Consider the following 15,487-nt stretch of genomic DNA (forward strand, 5'->3'; position numbering starts at 1 on the left):
TTGCATATTTTTGATAATTTTTTGAGAAACTTCAGGTTTTTTCCAAGAGAATGAGACCAACCTGACCTCTCTATGATGAAAATTAAGGCTGTTAGAGCAATTTAAAAAAAAAAATATATTGCAAAATGTGCTTGAAAAAAAAAATAACCCCTGGGGGTTAAGGCTTGGAAAGTTCCAAATAGCCTGGGGATAAAAGGGTTAATCATATATTGTATCAGTGTTCCTTCCTTATAGATATTATTTTTTGTTCTCGTACTTATTTCATTACTGGACGAAATACCTTTGAGTTATCGATCAAAATGCCATATATTCGCAATTAAAGAAGCCTAAAGGAGAATGAGAACTAAGGGAAGCAAACCAAAGCAAAGACAATGATAAATTAGGTTTGAGAAATGTGTAGGAAAATTTTGGACGTTGGTGGATAGCTGGTCTTCCAATAGGCCACCTTGATCTAAATTAGCAATAGGTACCTATAATATAATTCTAAATTATGATGAAGATGAAAGTTTCCTTATTTTGTTAATGATTGCAATTCTGCAACAGTGCACAGGTTTTTATTTTACTGTAAACTTATTAGTGTTTTAAGCATTAGTTTCCAGAGGTTATGAAAAGGGATTTTGACGAAGGAAAAATCTATTTCTGGGCTCCGACCTGTGCCGCCCAGTGAAATGCTCCTTTTACATCATTTCTAAGGTAGAAACTGCAGCAGTTTCTACCTGAGAAATTATGTAAAAGGAGCATTTCACTGGGCGGCACAGGTCGGAGCCCAGAAATGCTCTATCAGAGTGAAAGTGTTCCTGTGAATTTGATATATTTCTCAGCTTATGTTAATTTCTTGCATGTTTTAGATATATTTTATGTTTTAATTAATTTATAATTGTACTGTTCTGTTCCATGTTATTTCTATCTTTTTTTAATATGGACCTGATCTCTGAATGCATGCTAGGAATATTAAAGTCTTGTCCCATAAGAAGCTCTTTACAAATGTCAACATTAATCATTTGATGAAAACCTCGCTCTGCTAAATTTTCTTAAGTCTACTTCAGGGAATAAGGTTTGCTTTACCATGTTTCTGCTATAATGACTAAAAATTTAAAGAAATGTCATTATTTCTGAAAATGTCTTAAAAATATATCTCTTGGCTACAAAAATTACAGGTTGATCTTGTGTAACATTGTAAATATAGGCCTGATATAAATTCTGCTATCAGATGTCTAAAGCAAAATAAACACAAGGAAATGCTTACATTTTTCGGGAAAATCATCATTTACTGAAGAAAATAGTTATGCACTTTTTAGTTTCTTAGTAAAATTTCAAAGTATCTTATAAAGTTAGGGTATCTAATAGGATAATTTTTTTTTTAAAATAAGATAAATATCATGAAGCTAATAAGTTACCATATTGCATTGAATTTGAGTTATTGATGCCACCATATTGATATAATTCAACCTGGCATTCATGTTAAGGTTTGTAAGGGATATTAGATGACTTTCAAGGATTTACAGACCTGATGAGAAAGGGTATTTGTATTTAAAAATTGAAACCCAGAGAAAACGGGCACCTCTTGGCTGTTATAAATAAGATTGTAAAATCATAGTTAAAGAGGTACAAAATTGTTTAGTAGTTGGAAAATGAAACTTTAAATACATAGACATAGAAAGAAGAAGCACTAAATCATCTCCGTCTTCTTGCAGGAAAACAGTGAAGGTGATGCCCGAGAAGACGACGACAGAAGTGACACAGAAAGTGTGAGCTTGATGATGCAGGACCTGTTGCTGTACACCCCCGAGGAAGAAGCGAGATACTGTAGGATGCAACACGCCTGAGGGCCAGGCCCCTCCCACTCTTTCATGAGACCAGAGGACCTACAACCTAATCAAAGCATCAGACAATCCGAGGGTGGTGTCACGTCCAATCTCTGGCAACTCGAAGTGTCATGGCGCCAAATTTTTAATCAGCTGTCTGTTACAGTATTCTCGGGATTAGATCAAGTTTCGCTTGTTCAAGACTGTATGAATAGTATGATCATCATGGCTTGAGTTCCACTACTTGAGGCTCACATGTTTTTTTTTTTACCATGGTGTCGTGCAAATATTGGCTTAAGATTTGCTAACTTTGGCAAAGTTTGGTGGATAAAGGGTGTCCAAATAAGTGCGGAAAAATGTGCGCATGTGTCGCATTGCCTTGAATATTGGTGATCTGAGAATCTTAAGTTTAAATATCATTAGAAGCAACGATGGGTAAATAACTTTAAACCATGAGTATACGTATTATCTATAGTACAATATTTCTATTTGCCACTCTGAACATGGTCTGGGTGTTGTTGATTGTACATATACAGTATTTATCACTGAATAAAAATCTTTAAAGGTGTTACCTGAGCATGCCCTTAATGTTTCACTTCAATGCATGATCACCTCAGTGAACATGTGTGACTTCAATTTTTCATTAACATGGAAAGAAATATTGTCACTTTGGTGAATAAGATGCTGGTAGTTGCCAGAAAAAGGGACCTCTGTGACATCACCTCCATTATAAGCGTCTGATCTACTTGTAGGTTTATATTCTTCATTCTTTATATGCTTCAAATTCTTTATAATCTTTGTAATCAAACTTTAATCTGAACTTTCTGTATTCTTCATGAAATTGATACATTTTACCTTCCTCTTACGATAATACAATAGGGTCATACCCAGTGCCTATAATCAGAGACGCTCAATCATTTGTGAAATGTCCTTAAACGAAAGGACTCATAATTTATATTAGTCTATGCACCTTACATAAAGAGGTATCATGTCCAACAAACCTAATTTGGACTTGGATATATTTATGCTCTTCAGGAAGGGGTTGTGCGATGTATCCCGAACATGGGTAAATACGGGATAATTTCTAACTGCAAGATACTTATCAAAAGGGGTAAGCAATGTACTTATATACATGTACGGTTCTCCAGCGGCAAGATACATAACTTTGATGGAAGTATCTGGATGCATTGAAGAGGTTTGCCTAGAAGATGGTAAACTCATTTGGGGTTCATTCACTTGCTACTTTCATTTTTATCCATCGTCTTCAGTCATCCATACATCCATCTATTTAGCCATCCATTCATCCATCCAATCATCCACTTACACAATGCTCCATCCTTTTATGCTTGGTGCCAGAAGCATAATAATTGTTGGGATGTTACTCCACGTCCGAATCGATGTTGTTGTTGACAATGCATGTTATTGTTGACGGTGCAGATTTTTTAAAGATGTTGGATGGATACTCAGTGTGATGTTGAAGTTTGTGAAATGTTTAATTTTTCTAATCTTCTTGTTAAATTACTTTAGCAATGATGCAATATTATGATTTGTGAGTATGGATTAAGAGTGACTTGTTGATGCTCTTGGTGTGTTAACGAGAAATTCAGAAGCATGTTTCATTAAGTGAAGCATATATATATATATATATATATATATATATATATATATATATATATATATAAATAAAATAACCCACAATGTATGAAAAATAGAAGTTTATTTAGCTTTCGAAGGGACCATCTCCCTTCCTCTTTAGAATACAAAGTTTTGTATTCTGAAGAGGAAGGGAGATGGTCCCTTCGAAAGCTAAATAAACTTCTATTTTTCATACATTGTTGGTTATTTTATTTATCATAAATACACGGAAAATTTTGTATTTTAATGTATATATATATATATATATATATATATATATGTATATATATATATATATATATATATATATATATATATATATATATATATATATATATCCTGTTTTATCTGTTCTATTCTGGCATTTATACTCATATGGACACTGACCTGTGGAGGCCAGCTATGCAAGTTCACGATCTCTTGTTCCTCGGCATAAGTATGCGAATCATTGTGAGTAGTAGTAATGATAGTAAACATTTGATGCTAACATGAAGAAGATTTTTGTGTCAAATAGACTAAGCTTCATTGACAATTTATGAACAAGAGGTAAACAAGAGGTAATCTTGTAAGCAGCTCAATAAAGCTCTTCATCTAAGTGCATCAGCCTCTTTCTAATAAAGTGGTCACGGTTAGACCTCTTTATTAAAAGGGTTTTATTAAACGGTTGAATGAAGACGGAGCTCTTACCTTTAATTCAATACAAGAGCTCAGCCCTCGGCTTCCTCTTTCAATTCTTATCTTTGGGAGCCCATCTGCCAACCGTCTTGTGGTATATCAGACGAAAATACTTTTAGTTTTTCAGAGATGATAATTCTTTTTCAGAACCTGACCATGTTACAGGGCCAAATTGATAAAATACCTTTAACTTCAGGGAATTGTTGACAATCAATAAGGATGTACTTTATTATTATATGAGGCCAAAGACAAACTGTACTTATAACAATATTTTATGAACCAGCTGACAATTACAAAAGACGAAATCTTATTGAAGTAGGAAACCAAAAATAATACTTTTATCCATTGGAACCATGATCAAGATATAAGAGAGACTAAAATTTTGTATCTTTAATCTATGGAAACCAGAAAACAAAACACTATGGACTTAAAACTTGAAACTGGTGTACATTTTTACTAAGAAAAGAAGTTAAAATTTTCAAAAGAAGGTACTGTACAGTACATAATCAGGATACGTGATCTAACACTTGCTTTTAATCTCTTATCTCTTTTCTCAGTGCAACATAATCAGTAGGCAATGAAGCTCTATTCTGTATCTTAGTTATTTGCTTTCAACCTAGTTACAGGTACGATAATGGATTCCTGTAACCTGGGACATTTTTTTCCTGTTCTAATATATTTATTAACTCCAGAGTTAATTACTAGTCACAATATTTCTTGACAATTTTTTAAAAATTATTCTTTAAAAGTTGGTGCTGGTTTTACAAACATTCAGATATTAAAGTCACCTACATAATGCTTATTACATTTAATTGCAATACAACCATGTTGAGGTTATGTCTCTTAGGTGTGAATGGTAATTAAATTATACGGATATACGACATTGCTCGAGTCATTAGAAATACAGTATACCGCTTCTACCTCTTATGAATTAGATCTATTCATTACCCTTTATTACCCAGTACTGTTGGAGTAATTGGACTCGGGATTAAAAGACACAATGTTTAAAGGTCATACGTTAGTGGTAGAGGCGAGATCATTGCAGTGCTGTACATTTTTTCTAAAGACTCAACATACACTTGTTAAACTATCTTCACCCGTCAGTACACCTTGTGCAGTACATTATAAGCATTACCTAAGGGTTTTTGCAGCATTTCTTTGTCCCCTAGTTGCACTCACTTTTTACCCCTCTATTCTACCTCCATTTCAGTTTCCGTTCTTCCATCTTGCTCTCACGAGCTTTTACTGCATGCGTATCGCACTGTAACGGTATTTCTGTTTTTTGTATATTGTCGTAATCGCTCTTCCCTCCCACTGATAGATTGTTTCTGCTTGTATGTACGTGTATCAATCTGTTTGAATTTCTGTGACCTTCTTTCAGGGAAACTGTTGTTATAAAAGCTTGCTGTTTGTGGAAATAAGGTCAGTTACATTCACTCCGCACATTGGTGACCATCAGAATCTTAATTTTGCTCAATAGGGCAACTGCTAGGGTTTCCCCCAGTTGGTCCTAGGTGCTGAGAGGTCTCATAGGTCCCAGTGCTAGTCCATATATACCCCATATAAGCCAAGACCAGAGGGAACCAGGCAGTAGCTGCTAATGACTTACAGGGACAGTAAGGTCGTGTTTTTTCAGCGTAGCTATGATGTCATTCATTTCCAATTTTGGAAACTAAATCTATAGTTCTTAGAAAATTCCTTAGTGAGGTTTATCTCCTTTCACAGATAAGAAAAGAGGCAAAAGGGAAATGCCGCTTTTCAACATATTCTCTACAGTTACAGTATCTGTGATAAAGCCTACGATCTTTGCCCCTATCATTTGGGACAATTTAATCCCCAACATAATGAATGGCTCCAAGTGAATGTTTTATTTTTGTTCGTTTCCTCTTATTCTATATATCGTCCCCCTCATAAACTAACTGCCTAAGCCATTTTCTCCACTTGTTGGGAAATAAAAAAAAACCTTCTCATTTCCTAATTCTTTATATCATTGTATTGAGCTTCAATTAACAAATTCTAATTCACAAATTCTTCTGTTAAGAATTTGTGAATTGAAACTCAAGACAATGATATAAAGAAGTAGGAAATGAGAAGGTTTTTTTTTTTTTTGAGTTCCCAACAAGTGGAGAAAATGACTTGGGCAATTAGTTTATGAGGGTGACGATATATGCATGGGCATGCCTGAGGTACATGTCGAAATTGTCAAACAAGGTATATGACTCCAAACTTGAAAATCAAAATGATTCCGATTATGAACTACTTTTGATAAGAAACAATTCTTAGTTGGAACTATTACTTGAATCCCATTCAGATGAAGGTACATAGGGGTAATCCTAAGAATTTTGCTCAAGTATTAACGATAATCAAAGTCATTCGAATTCTTTGTGAGAATTACTTTCCTTTATGGAGACTACCTTGTCTCTTGCCTTACAGATATTTTGTGGTTGAATCAGCAGCGTAACGTTGGATCATAATAACATTCCATCTTTTTCTGTCAGCTCAGGATTATTGGAGTATAATTCTATGAAGACATTCCAGCTCATATTCTCTCTCTCTCTCTCTCTCTCTCTCTCTCTCTCTCTCTCTCTCTCTCTCTCTCTCTCTCTCTCTCTCTCTCTCTCTCTCTCTCTCTCTCTCTCTCTCTCTCTATGTAATGTATAGGTGATAGTATATATCATCTCGAAGTTAGGATCAGTTCATTTTATATCCATCAGTATCTAAGTGTGACCAAAATTTTAGAGTATCAAAAGAAACTCGAAGTAATTTTATATACTCCTTAACATACTGTATCTTGTAAAAAAGAAAACAAGTAAAACAAGTCTTTAGTAACTCCAGAAATGACATCCATCTTTCAGGAATGTAATCCAGTTAAAGAGTTTCAGGAATGTAACCCAGTTAGGAATTTCAGGAATACAGTATACCTAAGTTTTAAAAAAAACATCATCCAGTTGTCGAAAACATGTCGTGGTTGTTAGGACTTGAAACCTGGTTAAATGGTTTTTATTTTAATATAAAAATTTAGTCATGAAGAGCATAACTTAAGTCACCAGGAACTTCATTCGAATCGAACAGTTGAAACTTTGTTGTCAGGAACATAATTCATTTGTGGGGAACGTTATCTAGTTGTTAGGTATGTACTCTCAAATACAACTCTGAACTTGGTCTGTCGTCAGGTTAGCAATTCTTGCACATGAAGGTACGTTTTGCACGCAGCGATTTTTGCGATCATCGCTGAGCTCTAAATACATTTATTCCTATGGGGCTGTTTTGCAACGAGTGACTATTTGGAGCCAGCGATGATCGATCGCGACTGTAGCGATAATCGCTCGTTGCAAAACAGCCCCATAAGATTAAACGGATTTTGAAACGAAGCGAAAAATCTATTTTTGGGCTCAGGCCATGTCGTCCTGATGGAAGTTCCTTCATTAGGAAGCTACTAATGAAGGAACTTCCATCAGGACGACATGGCCTGAGCCCAAAAAATGTAATTAGTCGATGATTGCAATAATCGCTGCATGCAAAACGTACCTTAACCCAGTCGTTTGGATCGGAGGCAGATCATCAGCATTACCTAGCCGCTCTGATGAAAACTGTCAGGAACCTATTCCATCTTGTAGGGAAATGTAATCCAATGACCAGGAACATAACTTGGGAATGTATTGTTTGTGAGTGTGGGTCTGTCTTGAATTCTCACGTGGAAACTGATGTCACTTACCTGAAACTGTAATTTCTTTTAACCGATTCCATTTCATCTTTGATATCACTGATTCTTAACTCTACCAGTGTGAATATATTGCTGAAATGAATTTGCATTACTGTAAATGTTGACATTTAGATATAAATAAACCAGTTTATTTGATGTGTAAATAAATTTTCAGTAATTAATACGCATTTTTTTTCAGTGTTAACAGATTTCTTACATCTTGTCTTATATGTAAAATCTATACACTATTTTCACAGATTGTAAGGCCATATATATATATATATATATATATATATATATATATATATATATATATATATATATATATATATATATATATAAAATATATGCAGACTTCCCCCTCTTAGGACATTTCATGCATGAATGAATAAACAGCTATTTTCATCGTACACTGGTTTCTTTTACAAATAGTACTCACCTATAACATTTCTTGTATAGAAAAAATATACACTTGTTATTCAAGAATATTTAAAACACATTTTTCTCGTATCCCAATATCTAGCAATTGAAGCAAAATTCAGTTCTTTCCTTAATGAATATATAAACTGACTTTATCCTAAACCTGTTTACTGACTTTATCCTAAACCTGTTTATTTTTAGGGAGAGGAAGGGCAACTGTTTATTCTAAGGGAGGAGGGAAAAGCAACCTACAGTGTGCCTTGCATGGTGCACTGCAGACGGCACGATGCCTTCTGCGTTTTCCTGTTACTTTACGTCTACCTCCACTTCCTTAGATCTCTTCCTGCCTGGCTGCTAAACTTCTTAAACTCTGTTTTCTACAATCTTTCCCACCTCTCCTTTCAGAAAAAGGGATTTCCCACACCTCGCTTCAGAAAAAGATTAGTTTCCCACCTCTCACTTCAGAAAAAGATTAGTTTCCCACCTCTCACTTCAGAAAAATTGGTTTCCCACCTCTCACTTCAGAAAAAGATTAGTTTCCCACCTCTCACTTCAGAAAAAGATTAGTTTCCCACCTCTCACTTCAGAAAAATTGGTTTCCCACCTCTCACTTCAGAAAAAGATTAGTTTCCCACCTCTCACTTCAGAAAAAGATTAGTTTCCCACCTCTCACTTCAGAAAAAGATTAGTTTCCCACCTCTCACTTCAGAAAAATTGGTTTCCCACCTCTCACTTCAGAAAAAGATTAGTTTCCCACCTCTCACTTCAGAAAAATTGGTTTCCCACCTCTCACTTCAGAAAAAGATTAGTTCCCCACCTCTCACTTAAAAAAAAATTAGTTTCCCACCTCTCACTTCAAAGAAAAAAATTCCAAGACAAGTCCAGGTTTAAGTTTCACATATTCTCTCTCACGAGTCGTGATAAGCATTCTATATATCTTCTTATTTTGTGACTCCAAGTTTAGGACAATCATATCTTTTAATTGATCTCGCTGTGATTTGGCACACAATGGATGCATCAATCTCAGTCTTATTTGAAACTGGAAGCAATAATGTAATATATAAGATTATGATCTTGTTTGTTTAATTGTTTTTGCGTTTAGATATATACATACTTGTTTAGGATGTTTGAGTAGCAGTTAACTCGTAGCGTATCTCTTTTTAGAAAGTTTTAGAATTCTTATTTGATTCTAATAAGATCATAGAACAATGTAGCTTATAGTTGAGGTTCTATAGTGTTAAATAGTATTGATGCTCCTATAGGATAGACTATTAGATATTTTGTTTAGAAATTGCATATGATTTTTGTTTTTTCTCAAAGGTTTACAGTGAATATATTGTAAGATTTATTAGGGGAAATTCTCCTTTATAGATCTATAGAATTTAATAGGAATTTATTTGCAATAAGCTGTGGTACCTCCAATCATTTCCAGAGTGTAAAACATCCAGCAAGTTATTCCAAATCCAAAGTCGTCATAGATTATTTCGTACGCGTGTACTTGCCACCAAATGCCCAAGTTGACACGTACCCAAGTTTCCCCTTAGGGAATACAGGATGGTTACAAAATGTGAAATGGTACATCACTTTCAATTAGCTGAAATTGTCTTAGATTTAGGTTACTTGGAGATGAAAGTGCAGTACCAATGAACCAAAATTTTCAAAATTTTATCACATGGTTGATGATTTAATGAAAATGGAATTATCCGTTAACCAAAATTGTCAAAAATTTATTGTATGAATAATAATTTAATGAAATAGAATTATCAAATAACCAAAATTTTCAAAATTTTATCACATGATTAATGATTTAATGAGAATGGAATTATCAATTAACCTAAATTGTCAAATTTTATCCCATGAATAATAGTTAAATGAAAATGGAATTATCAAATAACCAAAATTGTCAAAAAAATTTTTATGAGTAATAATTTAATGAAAATGGAATTATTTGTTAACCAAATATTGTCAAAATTTTATCCCATGATAAATAATTTAATAAAAATAAAACTAATTAACCAAAATTACCCAAATGTTGTCATATGATTGTTTTAACGAATACTGCTACGGTTTGATACACTGCCGAAATGCAACTGGAGGTTACTTTAAAACATACTATGGAAACTCATACAAGGGGTCCCCAATTTCGCAAGAGAATTTGGAATCCATATTGGATTTCAAAAAAATGCATATATGTAGAAGAAACTCTTAGCTCACTGTAGAAGGAAACTAGAAGCTACTCTGTGTGTTTGGTCTAAGCTGTGTATCTTTTATCAATGACATCCACAACCAATTTTTTATTTTTTTTAGGAATCTCAAATGTTATGTTCAGTTTGTCTGTACTGTGATTTTTTAGTTATAATCCAACATTTCTGGGTTCCGACCCGTGCCGCCCAGTGAAATGCTCCTTTAGCACCATTTCTAAGGTATATAACTGCTAAAAAAAGGAGTATAGCAGTTATATACCTTAGAAATGGTGCTAAAGGAGCATTTCACTGGGCGGCACGGGTCTCTCGCCCAGAAATAGATTTTTCTTACGTCAAAATCCCTTTTTAAGTCTGTTCAATCATTGATATTTTAAACTTGTAAATTATTAGATGAAATCTTAATAAGAACATATATTTTTTGAATTGGTCAGCCTTATCTACTTATTGAATGATACTAATAATGAAATATTAATCTCGTCTTACTTATGAGTAACTTTAATCAATTTTCACGAATAATTTGTATAAACAATTCGCATGATTTTGTTATAAACTTTTAGATTCTTTCCCTATTAATTCAACAATGGAATGACCTCTGTTGCAGAGATAACTTATAAAATATAACAATTTGCTTGATTATGATTATTATATTTATAATTAATATTCAGGAACGTAGAGAGGAGACGTCCCGTTTTTTGTTTCATTTGTTATTATTATTATTATTATTATTACTATTACTATTATTATTATTATCATTATTATTATTATTAAGATTAAAATTATTACTTTTATTATTATTATTTTTATTATTATTATTACCATTATTTTTATTATTATTTTATTATTATTTTTATTATTATCATTATTATTATTATTATTATTATTAAAATTATGGATGGATGGATTCGGGACTAAATTTCTGTGGCTGAATATTCCGTGAATTTATCAAATTTTGTGGATTTCATTGACAGGATAAACTAACGTAATACCTTTCATGGCATTTATTGTAAAAATAAAAACAAGCAAAGTTATATTTAACGATGCTTCCTCGGTATAGTTGATAGATGGGTTCCTCTTGGGAATCGCAATTTAAGTAGGAATAAAATAGTCAATGCTGCTATCATCTTTATACGGGAGCTTTCGACATAACTTATGTCATCTTCAGCCTATCTGCAATTATCATATGTAAAATTAGTAAATTAATTTTATTATTTTTACATATGATAATTGCAGATAGGCTGAAGATGACATAAGTTATGTCGAAAGCTCCCGAATAAAGAAGATGATAGCAGCATTGACTATTTTATTCCTACTTAAATTCCTCGGTATACTTTCGCATTAATTTTATTTTTTTGAAATATGGAGAGTCTGTCTATTCATATATTTGTTTTTTTTTTTATCATAATGAATAAGTGTTTTCGTTTTAAATGAATTCCATAGAGTGATGTGCGTGTGACGACGGGTACTGATCAGGGACAAAAATTCTGTTCCTAGTAATTTACAGGGTAGAAATATGCCACTTTTTGGCCAAGTGATTGATTGCTATTATCAAAACTGTGGCTTCATTTATTTAGAAAAATGAATTGCAAATAATTATATCAATGATGGTAGTTATTTTCTTATTATTTCCAGGAACTAAGATCTATTTTATGGGTAATTTCTATACAGAAGTTTGCACTTGATTACCCAAATTGTTAGTTTTCAGGAACATAAGTAAATTTATACCATGAGTAATTGATATTGAATTGTTTTCCAAAATTTAGTTTCATTTATCAATTTCAAGGAACCTATCACAAATCTATTCTTAGTAAAAGAATAATTTGGAGATTACCAAATTGCAAAAACATTTTCATAGTGATATCCAGGAAAAGAACTATTTGGTGAAACAAAAGGTGCTATTATAGTATGCTATCTACCACTGATTTTGCTATCTACCACCCCTCTCTGACTATGATATGATACCTATCATCAGTCCCTAAGAATACGGTCTACTTGCTAATCCTCCTCTAATAAGGAGGATCACTACCGACTTGATAACCTATCCTAACCTAACCTAACCTACAAACTGCTTATAATTATGCATCCATGTTGTCCTTCCAGTAACTATTATTAAACTATCAGTAAAGTCCAATGAGGATAATATATTTGTGGTACGTAATCTGTTTGATAATCATCATCAAACAGGAGGATTAACGTTGATGGTAGATAACATACTTTGTGGTAGATACCATACTATAGTAGAAATTCGGCGGTAGATAGCATACTATAATAGCACCAAAAAAAAAAAAAAGATATAAATTTCAAATTGTTAGAGTGCTAAAAGATAAGAGATTATTGTAAGTTAAGTTTCTGATGTTAGGAGTTTTTCTTGACAAGTTTTGAGTTTCTAATCTCACATATGTGGCTTAGTAAGCCATGTGGTATTTCTAAGTGCATTACTTTGGTGAAATTAACACGATCATTCAGTATCATACCTGTTTTGTATTGCTTACTTCATAAACAGTGCAATGATTTTATATACCGTACAATTTTTTTCTATTAAAATATATGATGGTTATCTTTCATAATAAAATTCTTGTAGGGGAAAAAAAAAGATTAAAGATGTTAATTGTATCAAGTATTTTCTTAACCTGAAGGTAATTTATCTTGTTAATCATTCTAAGATACAAACTGCAGAAATATTATTTTCTGGTATATTTTCATGCCCGCAGTTATTTCTAATAGTCAGGCCTTCTCCATCATGAGGTTCAATACTACACAGTATTCTAGAAGTTTGATTCCAGCTGTGACCAAGTTGTGGAATGATCTTCCTAATCGGGTAGTTGAATCAGTGGAATCTCAAAAGTTCAAAGTTGCAGCAAATGTTTTTATGTTGAACAGTAACATAAGTTTTTATAGTTTATATATGAAATATCTGTTTAAATGTTATTGTTTTTTTAAATATTTTATTTTAATTGTCATTACTTCTTATATTGTTTATTTATTTAATTATTTTCTTTCCTCGCGGCTATTTTTTCCTGTCGGAGCCCTTGGACTTATAGAATCTTGCTTTTCCAACTAGGGATGTAGCTTAGCTAGTAATAATAATTATAATAATTGAGCTCCAGCACCTTTTTGGTATACTGGGCTACTTTTTTAATTTAGTTTTCCAGTATTTATTTCTAATCCAGAGTCCTAACATACTGCTATTAATATTTTCGAATCTAATGTACTTTTTACTATGATTAGATTTGTCTGCAAAAAATAATGCCCAAATCTTTATTATTTCATTTTCAAGGCCTTTTCCTTTTTCTAAGAGCAAAATATTAACTGGAAAGAAATTGTTTTCACACACCAAGGCCCGCCTGAACAGACCTTTAGTGGCTGATGGAGAGCGAGAAATAAACCCGTAAAAGTAATTAATTTTCCTATTTTTCTCAAAGTTTTCTTCAGTTTTAGTCTTTCATAACAGCCATAAATATCTTGCACGGAGCACTTGTAAGTGATATTGGTAAAAAATCTTTTAACTGCTTCTATACTTTTTCTCAACTGCACCAACCACTCGACCCATCTCTTGTCGTCCTTCAGGTGATAGGTGAAGCAGGAATGCAATACGGTATTGTAAATGTTAATATTTTACATTATTGCTTTTATATTTAGTATCAAGCATGGTTTATAATTTGACAGAAGTTTTATACGATCACATGCCACTGTAAATATCAACCGCAGTTGATGTAGGTGGGTCCAGCCTTTTGACTAAATAGTATAACTTCAAGGCAGTTATTGGCAGTGGTCTTAGCCTTTTGCTAAAAAGCGGAATTGTAAGGCTGTTCTTTTAGTCGTTTTCTATGATATGCAGAATTTATGCTGGTACTGAAGTATTCTTAAACCCCTACCACAGAGCAAATGATCTTGGGTGTGTTATTATTATTATTACTATTATTATTATTATTATTATTACTATTATTATTATTATTATTATTATTATTATTATTATTATTATTATTATTATTATTATTATTATTATTATTACTTGCCAAGCTACAAATCTAGTTGGAAAAGCAGGAGAATAGAGACTTTAGCTATGGTAAGTAACTCTTCTAGGAGAAGGACACTCCAAAATCAAACCATTGTTCTCTATTCTTGGGTAGTGCCATTGCCTCTGCATCATGGTCTTCCACTGTCTTGGGTTAGAGTTCTCTTGCTTGATGGTACATTCGGGCACACTATATTATCTAATTTATCTTTTTGTTTTGTTAGTCTTCTTTATAGTTTATAGAGGAAATATTTATTTTAATGTTACTGTTCTTAGATTATTTTATTTTTCCTGGTTTCCTTTCCTCACTGGGCTATTTTCCCTGTTGGGGCTCCTGGCCTTGTAGCATCCTGTTTTTTCAACTACTGTTGTAGCTTAGCAAATAATAATAATAATAATAATAATAATAATAATGATAATAATAATAATAATAATAATAATAATATAAATGTAGGCTTAATATCTTTATTATGCTATAAAATGTGCGTACACTCAATATACATACATAGATATGCTAAATAAATAAATTATATATATATATATATATATATATATATATATATATATATATATATATATATATATATATATATATATATATATATATATATATATATATATATATATATTGATATGATAATTTGGGCTACTTTCAGCCAGAAGTATCTGGCAACCCTGAGTGTAAGTTTGTGTGTATCTGTTTGGTTACAGTGTTGCCATATATGGGAATTTTTCCCTAGATTTGGGGATTTCAGGCGTCTGATGGGGGTATTCCGTACAAATTTCTATGAAGAAAGAAACAAAGATGAGTAAACCTTTATATTGTTGTAATTTGTTTACTTGCACTTACTTGAATTTTGGTGAGTAATTTCTATATTAGTATAGCGTACATGATCAGAACCAAATATATTTGTAGAAATGGGACTTTTGAGTCGTTTTGGGGATTTTTTTTATCATGAGTTTTGGAGATTTTTACACTAACCCATCTGGCAACACTGTCAATGTTGCCAGATGGGTTAGTCTAAAAATCCCC

At 32.6% G+C, this 15,487-nt stretch overlaps 1 protein-coding gene across 2 annotated transcripts in view; it reads left to right on the plus strand.

Annotated features, from left to right (window-relative positions):
* Positions 1-3,429, plus strand: part of LOC137656060 (organic cation/carnitine transporter 2-like) — a 161,461-nt gene extending 158,032 nt beyond the window's left edge. The window contains exon 13 of one of the 2 annotated variants that reach the window (XM_068390236.1): positions 1,695-3,429. In XM_068390236.1, coding sequence (XP_068246337.1) covers positions 1,695-1,705 — 11 coding nt within the window. In that variant the 3' untranslated portion in view covers positions 1,706-3,429. The remainder of the gene's footprint in view (positions 1-1,694) is intronic. The other variant, XM_068390233.1, reaches the window with a different exon arrangement.
* Positions 3,430-15,487: the final 12,058 nt, after the last annotated feature.

This window comes from Palaemon carinicauda, chromosome 17 (genome assembly GCF_036898095.1).
Source record: "Palaemon carinicauda isolate YSFRI2023 chromosome 17, ASM3689809v2, whole genome shotgun sequence".
Classification (NCBI taxonomy): Eukaryota; Metazoa; Arthropoda; class Malacostraca; order Decapoda; family Palaemonidae; genus Palaemon; species Palaemon carinicauda.